This window comes from Trypanosoma brucei, chromosome 3 (assembly GCF_000210295.1).
Source record: "Trypanosoma brucei gambiense DAL972 chromosome 3, complete sequence".
Classification (NCBI taxonomy): Eukaryota; Euglenozoa; class Kinetoplastea; order Trypanosomatida; family Trypanosomatidae; genus Trypanosoma; species Trypanosoma brucei.
In genome coordinates this window covers 265,879-289,456 of record NC_026736.1, presented here as the reverse complement: position 1 = coordinate 289,456, position 23,578 = coordinate 265,879, and the positions used below count along the sequence as shown (strand labels likewise).

The following is a 23,578-nucleotide window of genomic DNA, read 5'->3' as shown; positions in this document are numbered from 1 at the left end:
GGATAAACCACTCACTTTTTCTCTATATATGTATATAGGCGTGCTGATGTCCTACCGCACTGCCGTTGCACATAAATTGCTACTCGCATAATGCGTCTACCGCGGGTGTCATGGGGATGTGCTGCTTGCACTCCTCCCCCAATGTTATCCACGCGGTGCCTAATGATGGAGCGCTTACGAAGGCAGAAACAACGCCAAGTAACCCGTTTAGATTCTTCTTCAATAAAGTTTGCTCATCCTTTTTAGAACGCCGCCGCTGCAGCCAAGTTTCAACATGGGCCGCGTCACACCCTCCGTCAAGAACAACGGCATACAAGGAGCATGAGGCACTTGAGAGTTGCGCCACTTGCAATGATGCGAAGGCCCGCCGCGTCAGTGGGACGCCCAGCGGAACACTAATGTTTTGCCAGAAACCGAGGGCTGGGTAATACACCCAAAGAAGTTCACTGTGGGCGCAACGGCCTGAATCAACTAAGGCATTAGTGCGTTGTGAAGAGCACTCAATTCCAACTTTCATAGCTCCCCCCAAGACGAGAAACGCCCCATGGGGATGGCCCGGTACGACGGCAGCAGCGTGACCATATCGCGCAGCAGGCCACCCGCCATTCCCCCTACACTCAAAAAACCTCCCGTTAAGATCGGCACTTTTGTTTGGAGATAGCGACCACCAAGTTATGTGGGTTGCGTGAAACATGTAGAGTTCTGCAGTGGGTTCTAGGCTACCACTAATGGAAGATGACTCACACAGCCCGCCGAACACAAACATGTGTCCCATCCAGTGTACGGCTGCATGGCACGCTACAGGAGGGGGTGGCAACAAACCGAGCGATACCCTTGCAACTCCGTGAAAGGGACCGGTACCGGCAGACGGTAAATCATGCCATGATGGAACGGGTTGCACGCTTTGCCACACTCGCATACTGGGATCTAGGTACATAAGTTCATTTGACAATGCCGCTTCGGATGCAATCAGCACCCTATTCGCCACACGCATGCCAACCCTATCCAGAGACGCGCCACAAACTTCTCCACGAAGCTTACAACCCCCAAAAAGCCACACCTTCCCCTCAACTTCAACGGTGGAATGAAAAATGCGCCTAGTCGAGGGCGTGGCCGCTGCGCCACAGTTGTCGGATACTCCAGAGCTACTTCCTTCTGTCTTTAGTACACTCCAGCGCCGCTGCTGAAGGTTGTAACAGTGCAGCTGCGATCCGCATGAAGGGGGAGTGGGAGCAGCAATAACGGATCCCTCGCTGATGACTCGCCTCTTCCTGGACTGTCTGTTCCTCACACGCGGTAACTGAACCGTTGGTGGTGGTTCGGGTGCATGCCTCGGCAACGTAGACAGAGTAATAACGTGATGTGACGCGCACTCCGCGATGAGGAAGCATGCGTCGTTACCGTACTTGTATGCCCACACCGTCAGACCCATGCAACGACCGTACCCCCGTTTCCCGGAGTGCCGTTGCGGAGACCCCTTGCTTTCACTGACTTGTACCCACCTGGGGCGTCCGCGTGATGCGGCAAGTGCAACGGCATTGCCAGAGGAACAGGAGGATGGTCGACGGACGTGGCTCACATCCCGCGCATTCCACATGAAAACTGACCTGTCTTCTGTTATCTTATAGACAGTGCCCTCTACCATACAAAGTACACCGTCGTTGCCTAATAAGCTATTTTCCTCTCCGTGTCCTTCTGCAATGCAGTGAAAAACTGAGTTTCCCCTCAACGGTTGTGGAGATGTTCCACCCACATCAGACATAGATCCAACACCGGTCGAAACGGCTTCTGTTGCTTGGGGAAGCATAACAATATGCAGCCGAAGCGATACACTAAATGATTCGCAATTAAACGTTGCAGTAACTTCACCAGATAGGAATGTCGGTGCGTTTTCTTTGCTTTCCCCAAACAGAGACAGACGGGGCTGATCCTTCGGAATTTGACCAACATGCAAACGCTGCACCGCTAGGACATCACCCCAGTCCCCCTTTCCTACAATTTCCACTAGCTGGGAGGAGTGTTTATTTTTTATCCTCTCACCCTCATGTGCACGATCAATTAAGAAAACGAAAAGCCCTAGCCAATCGCCGTCAACTGATGCAGGTTGGCCACTCTGCACTTCTCCACTAAGCAACAAAGTGTGGATTGACGTGGTCGCCATAAGAGAGCACGAAAAGTTTCCATCCTGATTTTCACCTTCGGCTGTTTTTTCCTCATACCCCTTTATCTCACGCTCCGCGTTGACCTCTCTTTCTGCTTTACATAAAAGAGTCGAACTGTACAAAGGACGTCCTTCCTTTCTGTCTCTGCATCCAGGGACAAATAGAAGTCCCAGCCGACCTTCTTGTACATACCTACTCACGTCTTCAGCTGAATCTATGCTCGCGCTGAGCAGCTCGATGCAAATGGGAAGGTGCTCGTATACACGCGACATATTTTTCTCAGATGCGTCAGCCAACGTTGCCGCTTTTACATTGGGCCGCAACTGCAGCCTCGCAAGGCCCCAATACTCCTGCAGCAAATCGCTCCGTTTGAGTGGAAGCCAATCTGTTACCACCAGGTCCTGCTCCAGGGACGTTCCTTCCTTTAAACCCCTTGCTGCTTCAGCTACCGGCGTCCCTGAAGAAAATTGCTCGTAAGCGCTACGAACTACGGAGTCAAGCCGTAACGATCCCAGCGCATAGGCACAAGCATCACTTCCTGGAAGCATCTGCCAGAGTGACATCATTAACACCTTCCGATGGTCCGACCACTCGTGTGCCTCTAGACGCCAATTCGGTGTAATGTTGGCTCTTAACAAGGACTGCCTCACACCTGGCGCTGGTGTGGCGTTAGTAGATGCTAAAGCAAAGACACTTGACACGCGGGGTGACGTCGATTTCTTCTTTCGTGACTCAGGGCTTTGCGCTCCACCTTCACCATCTCTATTATGCCTTCTCCGCTCAGATGCGAGTAACTGGACCACAACCGGCACATCGAAACTTTCACGTTTCTCTGGTGCTTGTCGTGAAGGATCCTGCACAACGGATAGGTTACGTACTTCGACAGACACCACTTCCCACTCAGGCAGTAACTCCTTCGTGACCTTCGAAGTTTCCTTTTCCTCCCTATCTTTACCATTTGACTTACCCGAGACGCTACGTTGGTGGAGGATCCTCCCGACTTTCGTCGATTCCCCCTTTGTTCCTTCAAGCGCCAATTCATCATGTAGAGACCATGCGAGAGTAAGAGAACCCTCAACTTTTGCACCAGCAGTCGCTTCGTTCACGTGGGCCCCACATTCAGCCAACTTCAGGGATACCCTGCCGCTGGTGTTGGCGAGCTGATCATCCACAGCCGACACAGCTTCAAGCACGTAAGTGGTAGTAGGCGTCTCACGTTGTTCGTCACTGGAAGGAGTCTCGGAGCCGGAAAATCTACATGTGGGCACGACACTACAAACGAGCTTCGTTCGTACAGCATAACGCTCACGTCCCTGTCGCAGTTCATCGACGGAAAACTGTCGAATGAAAGTTTCTTCGTCAAACGCATCACAACGCCAAGTGGCCTGAACTGCAGCGGCGCAAGCATCCACAGTTACTTGCGAGGCATAGGCTTCTCGTGTAGTCGGTGAATTTTCCTCCCACACCCACCCGTTCTTGTGCCACCGCCCGAGGATGACCTCACAACTTATGGCTAACCTTCCCGCTTCCACCGTTCCGCCACTACAATCGAGACTGCCGAGGTGAAACTCCGCAACCACTGGCCACCAACAGAAGGGCACGAACAAACGTTTCGACCGCGTTGGCACTGGCGGACGGCGGCTTCGCGCGAAGAGGAGCGCATGTTCACCAAATGAAAGCCAATGCCCGGCACCGGACGCCGAGGGAAACTTTCCAACTGCCTCGAGGGAATCATGGCTAACCGTAGGCCCCTCCAACTCAGTGAGGAGTTGGGTGTCCACCGCGTCCCACTCATGGACCCCCAACAACAGCGAGAAACCATCGGTAACACAGTCGTGCAGCTCCACACGCTCGACTCGACCACCCAAGGGCCAGATGGTTGGAAGTTGAATGTATGAGAAACTCCAGTGACTACTTAGCGAAGGCACCACATTGACGGCCGTAGCAGCCACAGTGCAGTGTCGCGACGTCGGTTCCTGCTCCGACAAATCTCGATCAAACAAATCAAGTGGCAAACTGCACAACTCACCACCCAGAAATCGGAGTCTAAAGATTAGCGATGGCCGGTGTAAAGGCGCGGAGGTGCAGCGCCAGCCAATGCACGAAAGCCATGTACCAAATGTGACTTTTTGGAACCACTTATACCGTAGCAGTGCAGAAATGTTTCTCCCGGGATCTGCGCTATTGAACGGTACCCATATATCTTTTGGAATTACCTCCCCGCTCTTGAACCCATCTTCGTCACGTGAGGGTGCACGAATTTTCACAGCCCCTTCACCAACAGGCAGACATACATTGGTATAGTAAACCTCATCATCCTCTGCATTTCCAGTCTCCGAGGGATTGTGAATGGGAGACGCTTCAACAGCATTGTCATTCCGTTCCTTCGCATCGTTTTCCAGATACAACGAAACGCGTACTTCGGTAGCACCGTTCGGAGAACACACGAGTCGCTCAGTGAAGTGAGGAGTGGATGCACCACTACAATCAATTCCATCATTACTTTCAACATCTTTGAAGGTTCCGTGTCGGTGAGAAGGAAGTATGAAGGGTAGGGACTTCACTGTCACCGCACCACAGTGCAAACTAACATATGAAAGCGGTCCTCTCCCCCTTTTACTATTTCTACGACCACGGGCACGTTCACCTTCAGTTTGCATGTGAATCACACCCTTAAGCTTCAATAACTCTACTCCCAGATGTCGCTGAAAAAACACATTACGCGGGTCGTACAGCACACCAGAGTGCAAGAGCGGACGGCATGTCACGTGCATTTGCCCCACAGGATAGTTCCAACTGCCACTGTCGTCTGCAGTCATGGGGCGCATGGGACGTTGCCGCAACTCGACGCAGAGGGAGTTGCTGCAGAGACCCCCATCCTCGGACGGCAAAAGATCTAACACAAACCGACCACTTATCATGCGATGTCTCACACTCTTTTCCACGGAGTTACCCGGCACCGTTTGAGTCCTTCGGTAGAGGTGCACTTCGAGCTCGGACGAATTCTGCACGCAAATCAGACCTTGCCAACCGGTTGCGCCACCGTCGAAAGGAGAACATGCCGTTTCCAACCGTACTGTTTGTTTTGATTTACCGTTGTTATACAGAGCATCTCCCAAAACCACCAACTCCAGGCAGTTACCATCATCAGGGAGGACGTTCCACCCGTCAACCTCAACTGAGTCCACACGTAGATCGACCAATACAATGAATGAAGGATTGCCATCCACCATCGCGTGATGGTCCTCATGCTTTCCACTGTGCTTTTCCTTACGCTGAGGGCCTTTCCCATCATCGACTTGCACTTCCTCATTGGATGAGGGAGGTGGGACAGTGGTAGTTACCTGCATTGAGTTCAAATGAAGCGGCCCCTGCTCAACGGACACCATCAAAACGCCGCACCGTTGGTAATCGTCACTGCTGTTGCGGCAGCTTGCACCGCTTACAAAGATAGGAACAGCATAAGTCCCCTGTGATGGCGTGCCCTTCCAACTTAACCATCCCTCGCCAACCGTACTGAACGGACTCCAGCCGTGACGCAGTTGAAAAGATATCTGTTGCTGTGCATCGCCAGGAAAACAAAAGGGAAGTATACATCTTTCTCTCCACCTGCTGCGTTTCCCTTCGGTCTCGAAGGGAGTTGCGCCGGTACAGTCTCCATAACAAACTTTTAGGGAATCTGCCTCTCCCTCCGTGCACCGAAGCGTCCAAGATGAAGCAGTAAGAGACAGCGGACTGAGCGGTCCCCTTTCCCCATTCACGCAAACGCTTACGATAAGCGACACTCGTGTATCTTTCCGCGGTCTCTCAACAACAACGTTATGGGAAAAGGTAAATTCATCAATATAAATTGACAAGTAGGATGGGAATGAGGATGCAGGTGTCTCCACGTGGTCCTCCGATGCAGCCAACATTTGTGGGACACTTGCCATTGTACAATCCATTGGTGGTCTTTGATTGACGGAGAGAGGAAGCGCATACCGCCAAAATCCGTAAGAGGGATCAAACCAACTCCACTGGACGAGCACTTCTCCGGAAAGATGGTATGAGCCATCAATTTGCGCTGCAGCTGTGAACAGAGGAAGCCAACAGCCTCTCATTCTCTCCATTACAGCGGCAGGGACAGTGTCCCAGTTGAGATGAAGGAGAGCAAATGATGTGGGAAGCATCTCAGCCTCTTTCTGCTCCCCTCGCAAACATGTTTCTTGTTTTCCACCCACTTCACGATCGGGGGAGCCTAACTTCGCCCTACTTGACGATTCTGCCAGCATCTGCAGTCGAACAGTTACAACATTGCGTTCACCATCAGCGTCCTCTCCGGTATGACTATATGGACGCTCAAACAGCATCGTACTGCCAAAGTGAGGGGTCATACCCACTTCCTTTGAGGTATGCCATGACATGTGCCCTACGCCGACAACGAAGGATGTTAGTATCGCTTTCACCGACACACCCTCCTTTCCATCACGCTGCGACCTCACCGGGGCTGCTGAAATTTGCCCACGTTCCCTGTATCGTGCTCCAACCACAGTCAGCAACAGAAGTGAATGTCTGCTGCATCTGTCATGCTGCTCCTGCTCAACCTTGCCCGTTTCCTGTCCACCACGGTTTGTGTTGTTATCTTGTGCAAAGTTATGAAGGTAGTGCAACTCCACGTAACCGATCGTTGGAGGTCTTCCTTCCGCCACCGTCGGTGGCGTTTGCGGGTGGTGCAATTCATATAAGCTAGACCCAGAGGAATCTGAAAAGCACCTGGCCAAATTGAGCGTCACGACCCCCACGTTCACGGTACTTTCCTTCTCAATTTTCGGTGCGGCTTTCGAGTCACCACCAACGTCCACAGCGTCATTATCCACTATGCGAGAAAGCAAAAGCTCGATAGTCGGAGGTGGCGGGCGTCGTCTGTGATCAGCGCCCGGCGGTGCGGGTGGCCAATGCAAGTACAATTTCTCTGCAGCGTCTCCTGTGTGTTGGGAACTTAGCCCGCCGAAGTTACTCACTGCACTACTGCGGGTGCTGCATCCACCACGAAGAACAGCCGCCCTGGGTGAAGCACCGAACAAAATACCCGTTACCCGTTCCTTATTACTTCCTTCTTGTTCCGGGCACGCGGACCCCGTTTCTCTAACATTTACGATCCATCGAGGAGACGCCGCATTCGCAGTAGCGGGAGGCCAGTCCTTTGAATCGTGGCGCCGCAAGGAAAAAACTTTTCCAAGTTGCAATTCCACTGACGTAGCGATATGTGGTTGAGGCCAAGTCCAGCGGATCTCGTCGTTTCGTTTAATAACTGAAGAAGTAACCTCAGCGGTAAGCAAACCAAAAGGAATATTAAAATGTGGCGAAATCGACCGGGGATGTACCCTCATGAATATGCGGCGACACGATTGCTGCTGACGGTAAGTGAGAAGATCTACGCGGTCTTGCGCAGAAAGAGACAATTCACCTTCAGCCACAGTGACTGTGTTACAAATTTCACTCCCGGCGGTTGTCTTTCCACCAGGCGTCTCAGAGGCAAGTGTATTTCCGTGGTAACGAAAGCACACAACCACGTTAAAGTTATCGGTTAGTGGAAGGAAAACAGCTTCACGCAGACAAAAACCGAAACCACCCGCGGACAGCAGCACCAAGTTTGATTCGTGTGTAAAATCTCCTGATTGTAGCCGAAGAGTTATGTCCGGCAACATATCCGTGGGTTTGAGGCCAAGAACCTCCCTCCACCGTGCCTCACAATGACGCCCCATGTGCCACAACCTCCATGGTAATTGTACCTCCACACGTTCCAACCGTAACCAGTGGCCCCTGTCAAACCGATTGTTGTGGGCAGTGGAGGCACTGGGGAGGCCGACGTTGCTCCACGTAGGGCGCAGCGCAGCGCCCATACCGATAACGACCTCTTTAGGCAGATCTCCAACGCAGCCAAATGACCAGCGGATAAACAGAGAACCGCAGTAACGGCGTTCGCCACCTGAAGAGTGGTTGGAAACCAGAGGCAACCACACCCCATCGCACGAAGCTGTAGTCCAGAAACCTGAAGTGGCAACGCGGGTAATATCAACAATTCCAACAGATTTGCCTTCGCCGCCACGTCCGTCACCAACAAGGACCTGCACGATCAGATGTGTTGCAGCTGCCGCAATGCCTACTCTGCACGTGGAATTCCAGTGAGGGTACTCGTAAGAAGCAGCGGGAGTAACAAACGGGTTGAGGTCAGACTTGGGAAGAAGCTGCACACTAGCGTGGAGGAAACCCTCAACATTTCCACCAGCGCCGCCATCGTTTCCGCCCTTACCGTCACTGCAACGCGATGATGAATTCACGTCAATACGCAGGTCGCTTGCCTTCACAATACACACCTCTATCGAATTCCATCGCAGAGCGGGTGTAAGACAAGGGGACGCGATGTACTTGGGCACTGACAATGGAGAGGGAAACAGGACAGGCTGCTGAAGAACCTCCTCATTTCCCGCGGTCACAGAGGAAGAACTGGCGCCCACACTAGAGAACACACAAATGTAACTACAGTGAACCCACCCTACAGTGGGGGAACTGTCGTCCTCACCATGCTTATGGTATCCAATGTGGTTCTTATATTGTAATGGTAACCACACGTGACCTACATCCTGCCTTAACCCAAGGGGAGCAAAAACTGCGTGACCAAACAGCACTTCCTGTGATACTGAACTGTGCAACGTAATTAAAACCACGGGATGCGTCTCGTTAACCGTGGCATGAACGACGGTGTCAAAATGGGAAACTGGACTGCGTCGGGTCTCGGACCACTCGTTGTCGGTGTAGGCACTGAAGAAAATATCACTCATTTTAGTTTCCTCAAGGAGTATTTCGCAACCACCAGAAACGGAAAGCGCTGTTACAGGCCACGCTGCACCCGCATCAACGTAAGGAACCACCTTTTGTAGCACCACCGCAGACACATTCAGTTCAACGGAGCACATCCACCCCGTTCCACCTTGTTTCCACTCACATTCCTTTGGCAGACTAATCTCATTTGGAGGTGCGACTGTGTCGAGTGTTTGACACGATTTCCTGAAGAAGCAGTCCGTTGCGATCCTGATTGTCCTCATCCAATGTCTAACACTTTTTGTTTCACCGACAACAGCTGGAACCCTAACTAAACTCGCTTGCGCACTTATCGTTTGCCCTCTGTTCACAGACACGAACTCGGTCGGGGGTGCTACGGCACTTGGGAGGTCCACCGCAGTCAACGGTATCGGGAGCATCGAGGACTCCTTCAGTGAAGCTAATAGTGAAGCAATCGGCACAAGTTGAGAGGAAGCTACTGTCACCCATGCCTTCGCCGCTTCACGCGACGTGTTATTCAGCTGTAAGGGTTCAGCGGTCGCCTCCGCATCGGTCTGGCAGTTAGGCATCGCATTGTGGTTGAACATCTGAAGCTTTACAGAGACAACGGAACAAGCAACTATGTCGTCACCGACAGCCAGCAAGGCATCGCTCCAACCACTGGTGCGACACAATGACCCACTGAACGGAGAACCATACGCTAACACGTTCGCATCCGCCCCACACAACACCAACCGGAACAGAATGCCACCCTCAACTACACTCCGGCTAGTGGCATCACCAGCACCTTGGGTGGCAACATTTACTTTTTCTTGTTTAAGTTCATCACTACCGTTAGGTTCACGATCATCCCATCGGGACATATCTAGTAGTAGTAGCCATCGTGCTCCCATATGTTTCGGCTGCTCCGCAAGCACAACAACCATTGTATCTGCCTGTTCTTGAGTGGCTGCCTCCATATTTCCCTTTGGCACTTCTACCACGCCCGCTCCACAAACTGGTGCCTCACCGGTACCGACAGCAGTGGATCTACCAGAAGGAGCAAAGGTAGCTTCACCACAACGTTCCTCAGCAAATCCTGTCGAGGGAGCCGTCCCGTGATCCAGTGATAAGGGATTGTTGTCCGGCGGTAACCCCGGTTGCGTTGTCTCAACTGGAGGTTTAGTTGCGAGTGGAGCAGCTGCTTCCTCTATTTCTACCGCAAGCAACTTCGGCTCTATGAATATCGAAGCTGTCAGTGACGCGCTAGTGTACTCCTTTGCCACATCCCCCATTGCAAAATTGACCGTTTGTACACCATATTTCATAATTTCAAGACTGACATCTGCAAGAACCTCCCAATGCGACTCAACTGCCGCCGGTGCTTTCTCCTCCAACTTTTCTTCGTCCTCAACATGTGGCAACGCTGTTATTGAGGAAGGAGGCGAATCTTCAAACGACGACCAATCTCCATCCACGAGATTGTTAACGGGGAGTTTAGCCTCTCCCCCTCCTCCTTTCATAACTTGTTCCTGCTGCTCTGCTCGACTATACCAAACCTGACACATAACATTCTTTACGGATTCACACCCATCCTTCTGGATCCCGTCTGTTTTGAGTTGTGTCACAACAAAAGAAACATCCATGAGGTTTGTATTTGCTGCGCACTGAACTCGCCTTACGCCCTTCTCATCGGTTTGTTGGTTGGCGGCCACCCCTTGCAGACTTATCTCTACACCACGCGGAGTGGTGAATGAAACATAAAGCTGTACAGAACCGCCAACACTACCGGCGCTTGGCTGGGCGCAACGCTGCACTAATTCCTCTGGTTGGAGACAAAAGCGCCGAATTTCAAGCCGCGCGATGGTTAATTGACCCCCGGGCGCCTCCATTCGGTGGTGCACTTCAGCGGAGGTTTCTTTCAATGGAAAAGAAATGACGTTATTTCCGTCCCTCTTTTGGAAACGAGCGTTGTGTGCGCTTACAAACGCGCCCCCTCACACTCTGTTTTCCCCCCACTAAACATACAGAGGGATAAGGAGAAGCATGTAAATCGCAAAAATAAACAGAATACAAAAATTGAAAGTGAGACAACATAAATATACGGAATGCAGTTGTGAACGTTTTTGGCGTGTAACATAAGACCTTCAATACAAAAAGAAAATGCACACATATGTTTCCCCTGATTTCCAACTTTCTTTTACTAATGTTTGGCACCATTCTCGCAAATAATAATAATAATGATTATAATAACATAATATTACATCGTCTTCACCGAATCGATAACCCTACCTACTAGTGCTACTAAACAAGAAGGAAAAATAATAATAGCCCAAAGGAACCAATAAACGAACGAACGACAACGGAGATAATTTAACATCCATGCATATTGTACTAGGCAGGAATATAGAACTTACGTCTGCCCAGGGCTGCCGCCTCGCCAATGGACGACGCGTATTGATCACTGTATTGCCACACGTGCGACATATGATCCCATGGAGAGTTGTTAATTGCCTCCTCCCACTCCTTGTTCACAATCTTTCTCCATGTTGGATTATTGGCCGGAACATGCGTACCATAGTAATAGCGCAGACAGCAGTACGTCAAATAACCATGAATCGACAATATAACACCCATCTTAATGAGGGGGTGGTGCGGTAACTTGACGCCCTCACCGAAGAACTTGTCGGAAGTGCGCATTGCACGTACGGTATCCACAGCGTCTTTATATTGTTGATGGTCCTTAAAGTGAGCAAGTGCCTCCGGGTGGTAATAAACCTCTCGCCGAGCACCAAATACCCATCGCAGCTTAAAATTGCTCATACCAGGAATACGGGCGCGGTACTCCGCGAGGGTTGTCGCAGGAGCCCACACACCAAAGGGACGCGGCATTGTTCAAAATATATAAATAAATAAACCTCCCCCCTTTATGTATGTTTGGTAACAATTGTTTGATAGCGATAATAAAGGTCTAATTCACGACTAACTGCGTATGAAATAGACGTTTACTTGTGTGAACATAATGGGAAATTCGAAAAAAAAGGATTGATGTATTCGGATTTAGCGTGTACTCAAAATTTACTTGCACAGTAACACAATAAGGAAGCCATCTCACCCATCACTCAACACAATGCAGTTTAAAGTGTCATACACTGTTTCTGAAACGGAGTGGCCACTAATCCGTTTCACCAGCTTAGTTCTTTTCGTTTCAATTATTTGTTATTAAGTCATGCAACAACCTTTCAACGTTCTGCCACCCCTAAACAATAAACATCAACACAAGACGGAGCAATGTGAAACACGCTACACGTAAAGGGGGATCGGTTAGACATTCCGTTGTGTTCGCCTTCATGGTTTCCCTGCATCTCACTGATACAAACACAAGCACACGTGTATATATATATATATATATATACATAAGGGCACACGATGCAATTCACGACCATCATTAACTTAATTCAAGGGCACAAGAAGAAGAAACCACGCTCAAGTCGTCTTCTTGAACCTACAGACCCTTCATAAAACACCAAAAACAAAAAAAAAATAGATCCTTTCTTGTTGCTATTGGTTATACTCAAGTTACCGTCCCACACTCACCGTAGAAACAATAATACACATCCTCTCCTCTCGTCCCCGTATAATATATGATTACAAATCACAACTGCAGCGGTCAATTTAAACTGACAGTATGTAAAGAAAATTTTACAGCTAACAAATAACGGTGACGTGACCCTACTGGGATTACACTTCAACTTACCGCAGTTTGTGTGCCATCAAATAATTCTTTTCCCCTTCCAGCAGGCAATCCCTTAAGATGCTACACATACTATTAAAAGAGATTGCAAGAAACAAATGATAAGGAGGCAACAGGTCCGCAGAGATGACACAGGCAAAAAAAAAAAAAGATAAAGCAAAATTAAATAGTAGTTAGGGTTAGGGGGAGGAGAGTCAACATCAAAAAAGAAGTGGAGAAAGGTAAGACATGCATGAAGCGGCAGATTTTGGGCAAACGGTAAATAAACGAAAGAAGAAGAGGACACCAAAAAAAAAAAAAACATCACTTTCAAATAACTTTGACGTGTCCCGGACGCACAGCCCTCAGATAAAAAAAAAAACCTTTCGGTACCACACGAAGTGAAACCAAAACTGAAAATCAACTATTTGCAGAATCTCTCTTCCTTTTCTCCATTCTCTCCCTCTCTCTCTTCAACCTTTCCACTCTCCCTTTTCCGTTTTATTCTTCTACACACATATATATATACACACACACACGAAAAAAAAAAAACATACTCGACAAGCCTTTCAGATGTTGGTGTTGTTACCTTTCTCGACACCTACCATATGGAACTAAGATCCCGTAGACCCATTGATTATATTGTACGGTACACCACTTCGCGTTGGTGATGTGCGGCGTCGTGCCTGACAATTTGTAGCACGCACCTCCGCTGAAGATGCAGGTCCATTCCCACCACCATATCCCGCATTCCCGGTTGGCCGGCAATTTTGACTTTGGAGGTACCGTTCGTACTGCAATTCATACGATGTTTTCCTCCCTGTTGCGAAAGGTTGATGGTATGGTTTCTGCTGTTGGGTAACATTGGTAAGATCTAATGGTGGGCCGGTGTGACCCATAACAACACCCCGCAAGGCATAACTAGGCGCCGGATGAGTTTGATTTATATCCTCCAGTAACCCACTTTGAGTTCCCAACTGCTGTGTTGTAGTCTCGTTGCAGTGCTGGTAACCAGAGCGACCGGAACCTCCAACTCCACGCCGCTGCTGCTGGTGACGCTCGAAAAACTTGTGAAACACTACGAAATTATTGGACTGAGGGGTGTACTCTACCAGTCCGTAATGCTTTCGTAGAAATGCTAGAAACTTGACACTTGGGCGGTCAATGGCCACGTCACCTGGGCTCAGCCGCTCAAACGCCAACATATGTTCAAAAAGAATCTTCCCGTAGCCCTGCCGCTGGTTGCTGGTATCAACAAAGAAGTCCAGGACGCACACGGGTTCAATTTCCATCAGCCCCGCGTGCGACGGCGGCACCACGAATAACCTCTTCACTCCAATCTTTAAAATTCCAACGCCCCGGCCACCATGGCAGAGCAAATAAAGACGGGCGTCTCTGTTTTCTCGCAAACGCGGTACGGAGGTGAGTATGGTATTCAGCGACTGCGCCTCCTTGCTACGTTTCCCAAGGGTATTAATTGTCAATATTATTCGGTCAGCATGTCCGTCACTATTTCGGAGACGTCGCTCCTCCTCAAGCAAATTCGCATTCCACCTAGTTACACCATCTGGAAGGTTTAGCTGCGGCAACACATCATCACACATCACATTGTGGGTCATCGTGCAGACTGCTACGAAAGTGATCGTGTGTAAGGGAGAAAGTAAGTGAGATAGATAGATAGAAGTGGAATAATAACCTGGTGCCGATACCAAGATTAATTACCGTGTCTTGGAAAGTGTGTGATACGCAATATTCTCTTTTCAATGAACTTCAGCACCTTCGGTTCCGGCAGCTTCCCTTTCGGATTCCGGATTGATTTATATAACTATCTATCTGTCTGTATGTATATATAAATTAATTAGTTGATATAGATGGATCAACTTTCTTTCTGTACGTCGTACAAGTTTTATACTCAAACACTTCTGACCACAAAGCTGCTTCTGTCAACCGCTGGTGCTTGTTTACCCGGTGAAAACTTACTCAGCGATTGATTGATTTGAAACTTTCCTTTTCCTCCACTGCTACGTATTAAACGCCCCTTTTGATGCCTTCACCTGCTTTCTCTCTTCCCCTTTCTGTCGTTTTTTTTTTTCCCCCGACTCTCCCACTAACCGCTACTACTAGTAATGTTTTGTGTGTAATTTTCCTTCCCGATGGTTCAAGCGAACAAAGGGATTAGACAACGACAAAAAATAAAAAAAAGAAAGTAAAGAGAGACAAAATTGAGGCAATGAGAGAAACATAAGAAACAAATGCAAGGATAGACCTGCGCTCTGGGATTCGTTTTGCAAAAAGCCACAACACCTTGTCTCCAAGCGTTAATTTCATACCGACACATTCATTTCTCTATGCTTTCCAACGCTGCCCCTTTCACTCGCTAAAAGTAATAACGATTGTACCAATATTTAGGAAAACTTAAAGAATGGAAAGAGACAATACAACTTGGCAATCCTTTTGGTAGCACATCACCACGCACTTGTGGAGGAGAGCAAAGGGAAACTTTGAATCGGTAGATGTCACCAAAGAGTCCTATGAAGTGGGAAGCAGCAGGGGATTGAAAAAAAAAAAAAGAAATGTCGCGTAGAACGAAGTGTGGAGAGCAATAAAACCAACGCTTAAAGTAGGCACCGCCCATGAACATTAGCAATAACGACAACGAACCATTCATCACTTCTTCAAACAAAATGAATGACCGCCACACCGCGGGTCAGTAAAGAGACAAAAAGTGCGGCAAGTATGAGCACATTGGAAATAAAAAATCATCGCCGGCCCATACCGCCTCCACCACCACAATACAATTCTCATGAAGAGAACAAAACACAGCTCACGTAGGGTTCCATCGTCCCACCACAAAAACAAAGATAAATAAACAAAAAGGGATAGAGAAGTGAGGGAGTGGAGCTTAAAGAACAAAACCAAACATCATGGGGCCCGGCTCCGCTCACTTGTTATCATTCGAAAACACCCGTCTGCAACCTAGCGACTGAAACCTTTTGATTACTTGTGATATTTGCACGAGGTTGGAATCATATCTACACCAAGCACATCCACTTATACACTCAATCAAAAACGCACGAACTGGCCTTTATGTTGAATAGTTTGGCTTCTTGGGTCGCGCTGCCGCATTTTTCGCAGGGCATGCAAGTACAAACAGAAGTCCCAAGAATGAAACGCCAAGAAGACAAAACTGCGCCCACTCTACGGCAACTCCGATGCCCTTAAGGTTCATCACGTACAGATTCATCAGGGCATTGATTGAGGTCCGTGGGATGTATTCGTTGAAGGAGCGCGTAGTGAACTGCAGGATGGCATAACTCGTAAGGAGCAGCAAACCCACGTTAAACACAATAGAGTTAAGAGTCGTATCATGTGGTTTCATGGGATGGATCTGAAAGAAAACAAATCGCAGCCCAACACGGATTTGACCTTCTAGCGTAATCCACACCAAGTAGAAAGCAAATATACCATAGGTTATGATACCAAAAAGTGGAAAAACCTCATCCAGCGCGGTAACCAGTGTACTAAGAAATGGCACTATTTTGAATGTATTGTGCAGAAATATTTGCAATACCCAGGAAATGCTGAGGGCGACAGACAAAATTCCGATCAGAAGCTTTCCATAGACGATGAACGGTGACCCGCCCACCTTTTTATAGTTCCATATGAGTTCCTCCTGTTCCTCCTCCAGAACATGTGTCTCAGCACGCAGAAATGAAATTTTATTCCGCATTGACCTTGGAACTTTACCCCGCGCCTCGTTCTGAAGGGCAAGCGCTACCGAAAGCAGTGTGTCTCCCTTTGCTGCGATAACGGCCATCTCCTGTGCAAAGGTGGATCCACTTATCGGTTTCGGCCGATTTATAAAGCCACGGATTAAATCGACGGGAACCGAAACAAGTCCTACACCAGCGTAAAAGAAGAATGCAATCCACCCAACAAGACAGAGTTCACCAACAACGTAGGTGAATATACTCACATGCACTTCAAACTTGTCCTTGTCACTGGTGGTATTATACGACACTCTGTCAATATCATCTACTATCTGCGGCAGAGCCTCATATAACTCCACTGGAACAAGTGCCGTACCAAAACTCAAAAAGCAGACGGCAGTTATTACAATGAACACAAAGGATACAATGAGTGTTAAAGTGATCGCTTGCCCGCACTGTTTGGAGAAGCTCTCATCATCGGGATCATATGCCTCGTAGAAAAATACTGTAAAAGGAACAACCACCAGTGCCATGGCAGCAAGTGACCACAAGACAATCTCCCACATGAGGTCTGTATTCAGCGTGTTAACGTATTTACTTCCCACAGTGGGGTCCCTGGCGTTAGAGGCATCAAAGGGAAGCAAAAGTACCACTCCTATAGCCAAAAGTATGCCGAAAACTATAATCACTTTGGTTAAATAGCTCCCCTCGTGATCATCCTCCGAGGAGAAGTAGTAAAGCACGTATATGGCGATCGCAAGGCACAAAAGAGAACATACAACGATAAGTACTATGAGCCACCAGTTCAACATCTGTACCGTTTACTCCCACCAATTACTCAAAGAGTCACACGTCTACACAAATCTGCACCTTCGGTTGCCGCTAACACAAATAAATATACGTATATCTCTGTATATTTCAATGTCTCCCGGACGGCACCTTCACTGATCCTTTCCTAAAAGATATGAACAGTTAATGTCTTCTCTTTCTTCGCACAGTGTTTACTCTGTGGTCCCCTGCAAACGCAGCTACACGTCACCAACAGTGCAGGCAAATATAAGGGTTCAATCACTTCTATCAACTGACAAGGGAAGAGAAAGTCAAAGCGAAGCAAATGGAGCAATGAACGAAGCAACCGAAAGATAATACGCGTCGCATCAGCACCAAAAAAAAAAACGGCAAGCAAATTCCGGGAAGGTAAACAATGAAACGAGGAAAAGGGGGAGAAAGGAGCCGCATGAGAAAAAGAGGTTACTCACAAAGCAGATGGATCATGCCCAACGACAACAGCGAAGTACACTTCCTTCGAACATAAAAAAAAAAACAGTAAAGCATCCCGTAGAAGTACGCACTGTTTTAGTGGTTAATGCACATCAGCAACACAAAAACAAATGATGAATGAAGCCCAGCTGCTCACGCACAGATAGAGGGCCCCGGGATGATAGAAAAGTATTTAAAAAATGAGAAAGGGTGAAGTGAGGTGACAAACCTCCCACCATCTGCGAAGGTAAACAAATTACCTCACTTCCTCCTGTGGTGTCCACTTCCCTGCCATCCTCTAATACTCCCAACTGCTCGCCCTTCCCAGTCAACCTTGTTTTTGTTTCCCGCCATTCGCCCGGCGATTCTTTTTCCCATTATTGTCCGCTACCGTCAATGTCCGTCAGTCGTACATAACAATGCTTATGGTGTTGGCGTTCCCACTACACCGCACAAATTTTTTCAGATGTCGGCACGCCACAAGCGGAGCTTATCCCTCTCCTTTCCCTTTCCTGCGTTTCTTTTACTACAAGTAGTCCTAAATAATCCGATACGTCGGTTCGCCACACGTCATTTACACACTCTCATTTTGTCCCACTTCATCCACGTTAAGACCTCAGGAATCAACAAGCCGCACACGGCCGATAAACCGCCATCACCCTCTTGCATGCAACTTAGCGCTCTCCGCTTCAGGTACCAGCATCTTCTCATTAGTTCACTTAAGTGCCACACCTTCGTGAACACTTTTCGATGATTGACCATCTCTACTGTCATACGTGCGCCGCATACTGATTCCTTTGTCCCACTTCCTAATATACCCTAACCCTACGAACCCCAGCCAAGCTTTAAACATCCTGTCCTCGTGCGATTACTTAACTCCTTAGTGGCTTCCGCTGTCAGATATAACATAACCAATGATTGGACCCAACCACACGCACCGTCTGAGTAACGTCCGCACATCCGCGCTTTAAACAGCATCGTAAAAGAAAGAGAATGTATCTGCATTTAGCTACTGGCTTGAGCAACACGGGCACGGCGCATCTTTTCAAGCTCAGCAGCCTCCTCAGCCATCTTCTTTGCCTTCTCAAGCACTGAGTTGATACCACCAACCATATAGAAGGCCATCTCAGGCACTTGATCGTACGTACCCATGAGGAGACCAGAAAAGGAATCGATGGTGTCATCCAACTGCACGTAATGGCCAGTCATTCCTGTGAAGACCTCAGCAACTTGGAATGGCTGGGAGAGGAACTTCACCAACTTACGCGCACGGTCCACGATAAGTTTGTCCTCCTCGCTTAGCTCGTCGATACCAAGGACAGCAATGATATCCTGTAATTCCCTGTACTTGGTGAGCATCTGTACCACATCTTGTGCAACATTGTAGTGATCCACACTGATAACGTCGGGGTCCATGATACGCGAGGCGCATTCCAGTGGGTTAACAGCGGGGTAGATACCAGACTCGGCAACAGCACGGTCCAACACAGTTGTGGCGTCCAGATGTGAGAAGGTTGTTGCTGGAGCTGGATCGGTAATGTCATCGGCCGGCACGTATACGGCCTGCACAGAAGTAATGGAGCCTTTCGTTGTTGAGGTAATACGCTCCTGCAACTGCCCTAGATCCTCAGCGAGGGTAGGCTGGTAGCCAACAGCGGCGGGAATACGACCCAGAAGCGCCGACACCTCGGAGTTAGCCTGAGTGAAACGAAAAATATTGTCGATAAAAAGAAGCACATCTTGGCCCTCCACATCACGGAAGTACTCAGCCATCGTCAGAGCCGACTGCGCAACACGCGCACGGGCACCTGGGGGCTCGTTCATCTGACCGTACACCAACACACATTTGGACTCACCCTTAAGGTCAATAACCTTAGACTGCATCATCTCAAGATACAAATCCGTTCCCTCACGGGTACGCTCACCAACACCAGCGAAGACAGAGAAACCACCGTGACCCTTGGCAACGTTGTTAATGAGCTCCATAATAATGACGGTTTTGCCCACACCCGCACCCCCAAAGAGGCCAATTTTTCCACCTTTGCAGTAAGGGAGAATGAGATCAATCACCTTAATACCAGTTGTGAGCACCGCATCCTCAGCGGCCTGGTCCGCAAGTTTGGGAGCCACGGCATGGATGGGCATGCGCAGTTTCTCACCAACGGGGCCGCGCTGGTCAATAGCGTCTCCAAGCACGTTGAAGATACGACCTAGTGTTTCCCGGCCGACAGGAACGGAAATGTTGCCACCTGTCGAAACGACCTTTGCCTTCAGTTTGAGGAGATCCGTCGTTTGCATCGCGATACAGCGGCCCGTGTGGGCGTCAAGATGCTGCACGATCTCAAGAGTAAGAGGCTCATCACGGCCAAGTTTGTCAACAACGTCAAGGGCAGTCAACACCGGTGGGACGCCGTCGGCAAAGTGGACGTCCACAACCGCACCAATTACTTGGGAGACGTGGCCAACACGGCCCTTGTGGTCGGCAACAGGAGCAGTTGAGGCTGCGCGGGCTCCCGTGATGGAGACGGCGCCACGCAAGACAGCACTTCGGAAACGAGTCAGCATACTTTCTCCTTCCCTGTTGTTCCCTTACTTGTCCGTTATCGACAGATTATTACAAATTAACTCCGGTTACTTCTTCTCTAGATATGTTACTTTGTGAGACGAGGAGAATCACAAGGACTGGAATAAACCTGTTTGGTGCCACATGCACAGATAATCAAACAGAAAAAAGAAAATAGGTGAAAAAAAAACGGTTAAGTAGATGGGTGTGATGCTCATAACAAAAGGTTTGTAGCAGTCAACCACAAACAGTCGCACGAAACCTCCGTGCTTCCGCATACAACAGCAGAAGACATTATTCTTTATTGGACAGTCAAACAAAAAGGAGAAAATGAAAAGAAAAAAGGATGTACCAAAAAATAATTTGGACTACCACCCCTTTTCTCTGCTCAAGTTTCTTTGTCGGCCTCACAATGTTGACTAGACGCCATCAAGGGGCGAGAAGGCGCTCATGAACAGATGAGAAAAGAAGAGTGGCAGTGGCAGCTCGCACGCATCCACTCTTCTTTATGCGGTAGCAGCGCGCGTGTAAACGCGAAACTTGCTGCTGCATGAAACCAACCGAATGAGCCCCTGTCTGCACAAGTGCTGGAGCCCCTTCCCGGCAAGAGCCACGGAGATCTTCAGACGGTCACTGATGATGGATGGTGTGATAACCTTGTACTTCGGTACTTCCTTCATGAGTTTGTCCATCGTTTCCTTGTCGAACATGACGGCGTTCTGAAGTGCCTCACGGGTACGGCCCTTAGACCACTTCTTTGCAGCCTTCTTGGCACCCTTGTTGAGGTTCTCCATCTTGCCCTTCTTGGGCGCCTGCTTGGTGTCCTTCCCTCCCTTCTTTGGTGGCATCGCTGCGGTAGTTTGCTACGACGAAAAGAAACTTGGAGCTTTATAACCAGCAGTGACAAATTAAAGTATTCGTACAGGAAAGTGAGAGGAAATAATGAAGGAAGAGGGACAATTGTTTGCGCGCTAGGGGTATGATGCGTCCACATGCATGTAAGACATACAGCAGTTGAGGTGACGACGGAAAGTGAGATAAGTAGTGCAAATCCATATAAATGAATGTAACAACAACACCCGGCGACCCTCCGTGAAATGGTGTATCCAACACATTTAGTGTTTTGCCACCAACGAGCCGTCAACAGGGCTACTTAAGGATACGACTTAAAAGTGCACGACCCAAGTACTCAACAACAATGGGATTCACTGCATTTCCAATTAGTTTGTATACCGCCCCCACAGGTACACACCTTTCACAGCCCTTATCACTTCCATGAGAGGGACCGCTCCTACCGTTGCACTTCTCCGGAGACAGTGGATAACAGACAACATTAAAGGAGAACCAGTCGGGAATGCCCTGAAGTCGGGCACATTCACGAATTGAGTAAAAGCGAAAGGGCGGCCCACCGTCAGGCAGAGGAACAAACTCCGAGTAGAGTTGATAGCTGGTGCGGTAGCTTCCCATGAGAGTCCGTGCCAGCCCGTTGAGATCAGACACGCGCCACGAAGGGGATCGGCGGAAAGTTACACTGCGCTGAACTGCTGCCCACTGTGACTCCGTCAGACGCAGCGATACTAAAGACTGATTGAACTCCCCCATCTCGCTCGTGTCACCCGTGGAATCAAGGATATCCCTCACGCAACGTGGTGCTTCCGGATGCATATCTCTGTATGCTCGTAGCTGTCGCACAGCATCGTCAAGCACAGCACCAACATCCCTCGCGTTTGCACGTGGTAAATCAGCTCTGATTCCTACAAAATAGGCACGTCTTCGTCTCTGCGGGGTCACAAGAGCACCATCAATAACCCGATACACGACGACGTAAGTAAGCGCTTCATTACTGTCCGGCGAAGGTGACCGCAACGCGTCAAGTATAAACTTCAAGTGATGTTGCGATTCCTCGCTTGCGTTGGCCTCGCCTCCATCTTCACCCCCAACATGTAGTACATTTTCTACGTTTTCCAGTAGGAACGCCTTTGGCTTGGTGCTTTGTATCACTCGCACGACCTCATAAAAAAGTTGCCCTTTTGTATCGCGCAGACCAGTGGCAGATCCTGCTTTGGCGAAACTTTGGCACGGAAAACCAGCTGTTAACACATCGTGGTGTGGGAAGTAGTGCGAAGGGACAGTGGTGATATCGCCGACGAGTGGAACAGGGCGACGAGTAGCTGGTAATGCCTCATTTCCACAACTACTACGCCTTGGCAAATGGTGGTTAGCGTGATACACACTACGTGCGTGAGGTGCGCACTCAACCGCAAAGACACACTTCCCACCAATTCGCTCGAGCCCAACACGAAACATACCGATGCCAGCGAACAACTCCGAGAACGTAAAGCAGTCCGACCCATTCTCAGACCGTTTCCCCAACTTTGTAGAAGTGGGAAACGCGCCGGCACTGCCACACTGATGGAGAACTTGTGTCCGTAAGGCAGCAGCGCGTAGCTCGTAAAGAGGTGGTGGGAAATCCTCCGGTCTACAACATGCTTCAGAGTACACACGCAACTGCTGCACAATACACAACACAACACCGTTGTGGCTACCAGAGCGATATTCGTCAACGGTACAATTAAATAACTCCTTAACAAAATCAGATGAGAGCTCTCCTATGAAGTGCACTGCGTAACACTGCTGCTCTTTTTGCAAAATATTCCACACAACTCCACCACCACTCAACTTTGTCCACATTGTTAGCACTTCATTCGTTTCTACACTACCCGTAACAGAGGTAGCGAAAGTCGGTGCACACGTCACACGACGCAACATCCACCGCCGCAGGTGCAGTGTGCAGTCGTCAAAGTGTTCACCATCCGTAAATGCTCCGTAGCGCCGCTCTTCAGCCACCGCTTCGTAAAAGTTGGCGTTGAAAGTTGTTACGTTGCGGCCACTTCGCAACCTTTTGAGCTTCCGTAAGCGGCACACGACAGCTGAAAGGTGTCTTTTGCAGCGCACGATACAAGCGGCGACAGGACATCCCGTACCGTGTGAAGCTAACGGTGCAACAGAGCACATCAACGGTCCGTAACTGTGACGAATAAAATAAAAAAGAGGGACGGGGTAGCTTTATAGCTGCGCACGCGAACGCAGTTGAGAAGAAGTGGCCAACGCAACGTCTACTGTACGCTCACACCGAAGCAACCCCAGCCCCTCCCAGCCCACCTTTTCCACATCGATGTTACCGTGGATAATATGAGACAACAAAATGCCAAAGGATACGGAGAAAACAATGAGACGGGGTGTATGAAATAACGAGAAGCAGAAGTCAAGCAGATAAGAGAAAGGTAAAGCCATGTGGGGAAATGGGGGCCGCGCAGCATATTGCACCTCTGCAGGTCAGAACAACAGC

The 23,578-nt window shown here is 49.1% G+C and overlaps 7 protein-coding genes across 7 annotated transcripts; all 7 read right to left on the bottom strand.

Annotated features, from left to right (window-relative positions):
* Positions 1–79: 79 nt before the first annotated feature.
* TbgDal_III1170 (hypothetical protein, conserved) lies at positions 80–10,855 on the bottom strand (the record flags this gene model as incomplete). The annotated part of the gene is made up of 1 exon (XM_011773769.1): positions 80–10,855. The coding sequence occupies one exon, from the start codon at positions 10,853–10,855 to the stop codon at positions 80–82; it is 10,776 nt and encodes a 3,591-aa protein (XP_011772071.1).
* A 502-nt stretch (positions 10,856–11,357) lies between these two features.
* Positions 11,358–11,855, bottom strand: TbgDal_III1160 (cytochrome c oxidase VII, putative; the record flags this gene model as incomplete). Its single annotated transcript, XM_011773768.1, has 1 exon — positions 11,358–11,855. The coding sequence occupies one exon, from the start codon at positions 11,853–11,855 to the stop codon at positions 11,358–11,360; it is 498 nt and encodes a 165-aa protein (XP_011772070.1).
* A 1,455-nt stretch (positions 11,856–13,310) lies between these two features.
* Positions 13,311–14,315, bottom strand: TbgDal_III1150 (hypothetical protein, conserved; the record flags this gene model as incomplete). The annotated part of the gene is made up of 1 exon (XM_011773767.1): positions 13,311–14,315. One exon carries the CDS (start codon positions 14,313–14,315, stop codon positions 13,311–13,313), a length of 1,005 nt encoding a protein of 334 aa, XP_011772069.1.
* Positions 14,316–15,781: 1,466 nt separating this feature from the next.
* Positions 15,782–17,218, bottom strand: TbgDal_III1140 (hypothetical protein, conserved; the record flags this gene model as incomplete). Its single annotated transcript, XM_011773766.1, has 1 exon — positions 15,782–17,218. One exon carries the CDS (start codon positions 17,216–17,218, stop codon positions 15,782–15,784), a length of 1,437 nt encoding a protein of 478 aa, XP_011772068.1.
* A 1,453-nt stretch (positions 17,219–18,671) lies between these two features.
* Positions 18,672–20,231, bottom strand: TbgDal_III1130 (ATP synthase F1, beta subunit; the record flags this gene model as incomplete). Its single annotated transcript, XM_011773765.1, has 1 exon — positions 18,672–20,231. One exon carries the CDS (start codon positions 20,229–20,231, stop codon positions 18,672–18,674), a length of 1,560 nt encoding a protein of 519 aa, XP_011772067.1.
* A 504-nt stretch (positions 20,232–20,735) lies between these two features.
* On the bottom strand, positions 20,736–21,077 carry TbgDal_III1120 (ribosomal protein S25, putative; the record flags this gene model as incomplete). The annotated part of the gene is made up of 1 exon (XM_011773764.1): positions 20,736–21,077. One exon carries the CDS (start codon positions 21,075–21,077, stop codon positions 20,736–20,738), a length of 342 nt encoding a protein of 113 aa, XP_011772066.1.
* Positions 21,078–21,378: 301 nt separating this feature from the next.
* Positions 21,379–23,244, bottom strand: TbgDal_III1110 (cytosine-specific DNA methylase, putative; the record flags this gene model as incomplete). The annotated part of the gene is made up of 1 exon (XM_011773763.1): positions 21,379–23,244. One exon carries the CDS (start codon positions 23,242–23,244, stop codon positions 21,379–21,381), a length of 1,866 nt encoding a protein of 621 aa, XP_011772065.1.
* Between the last annotated feature and the right edge of the window lie 334 nt (positions 23,245–23,578).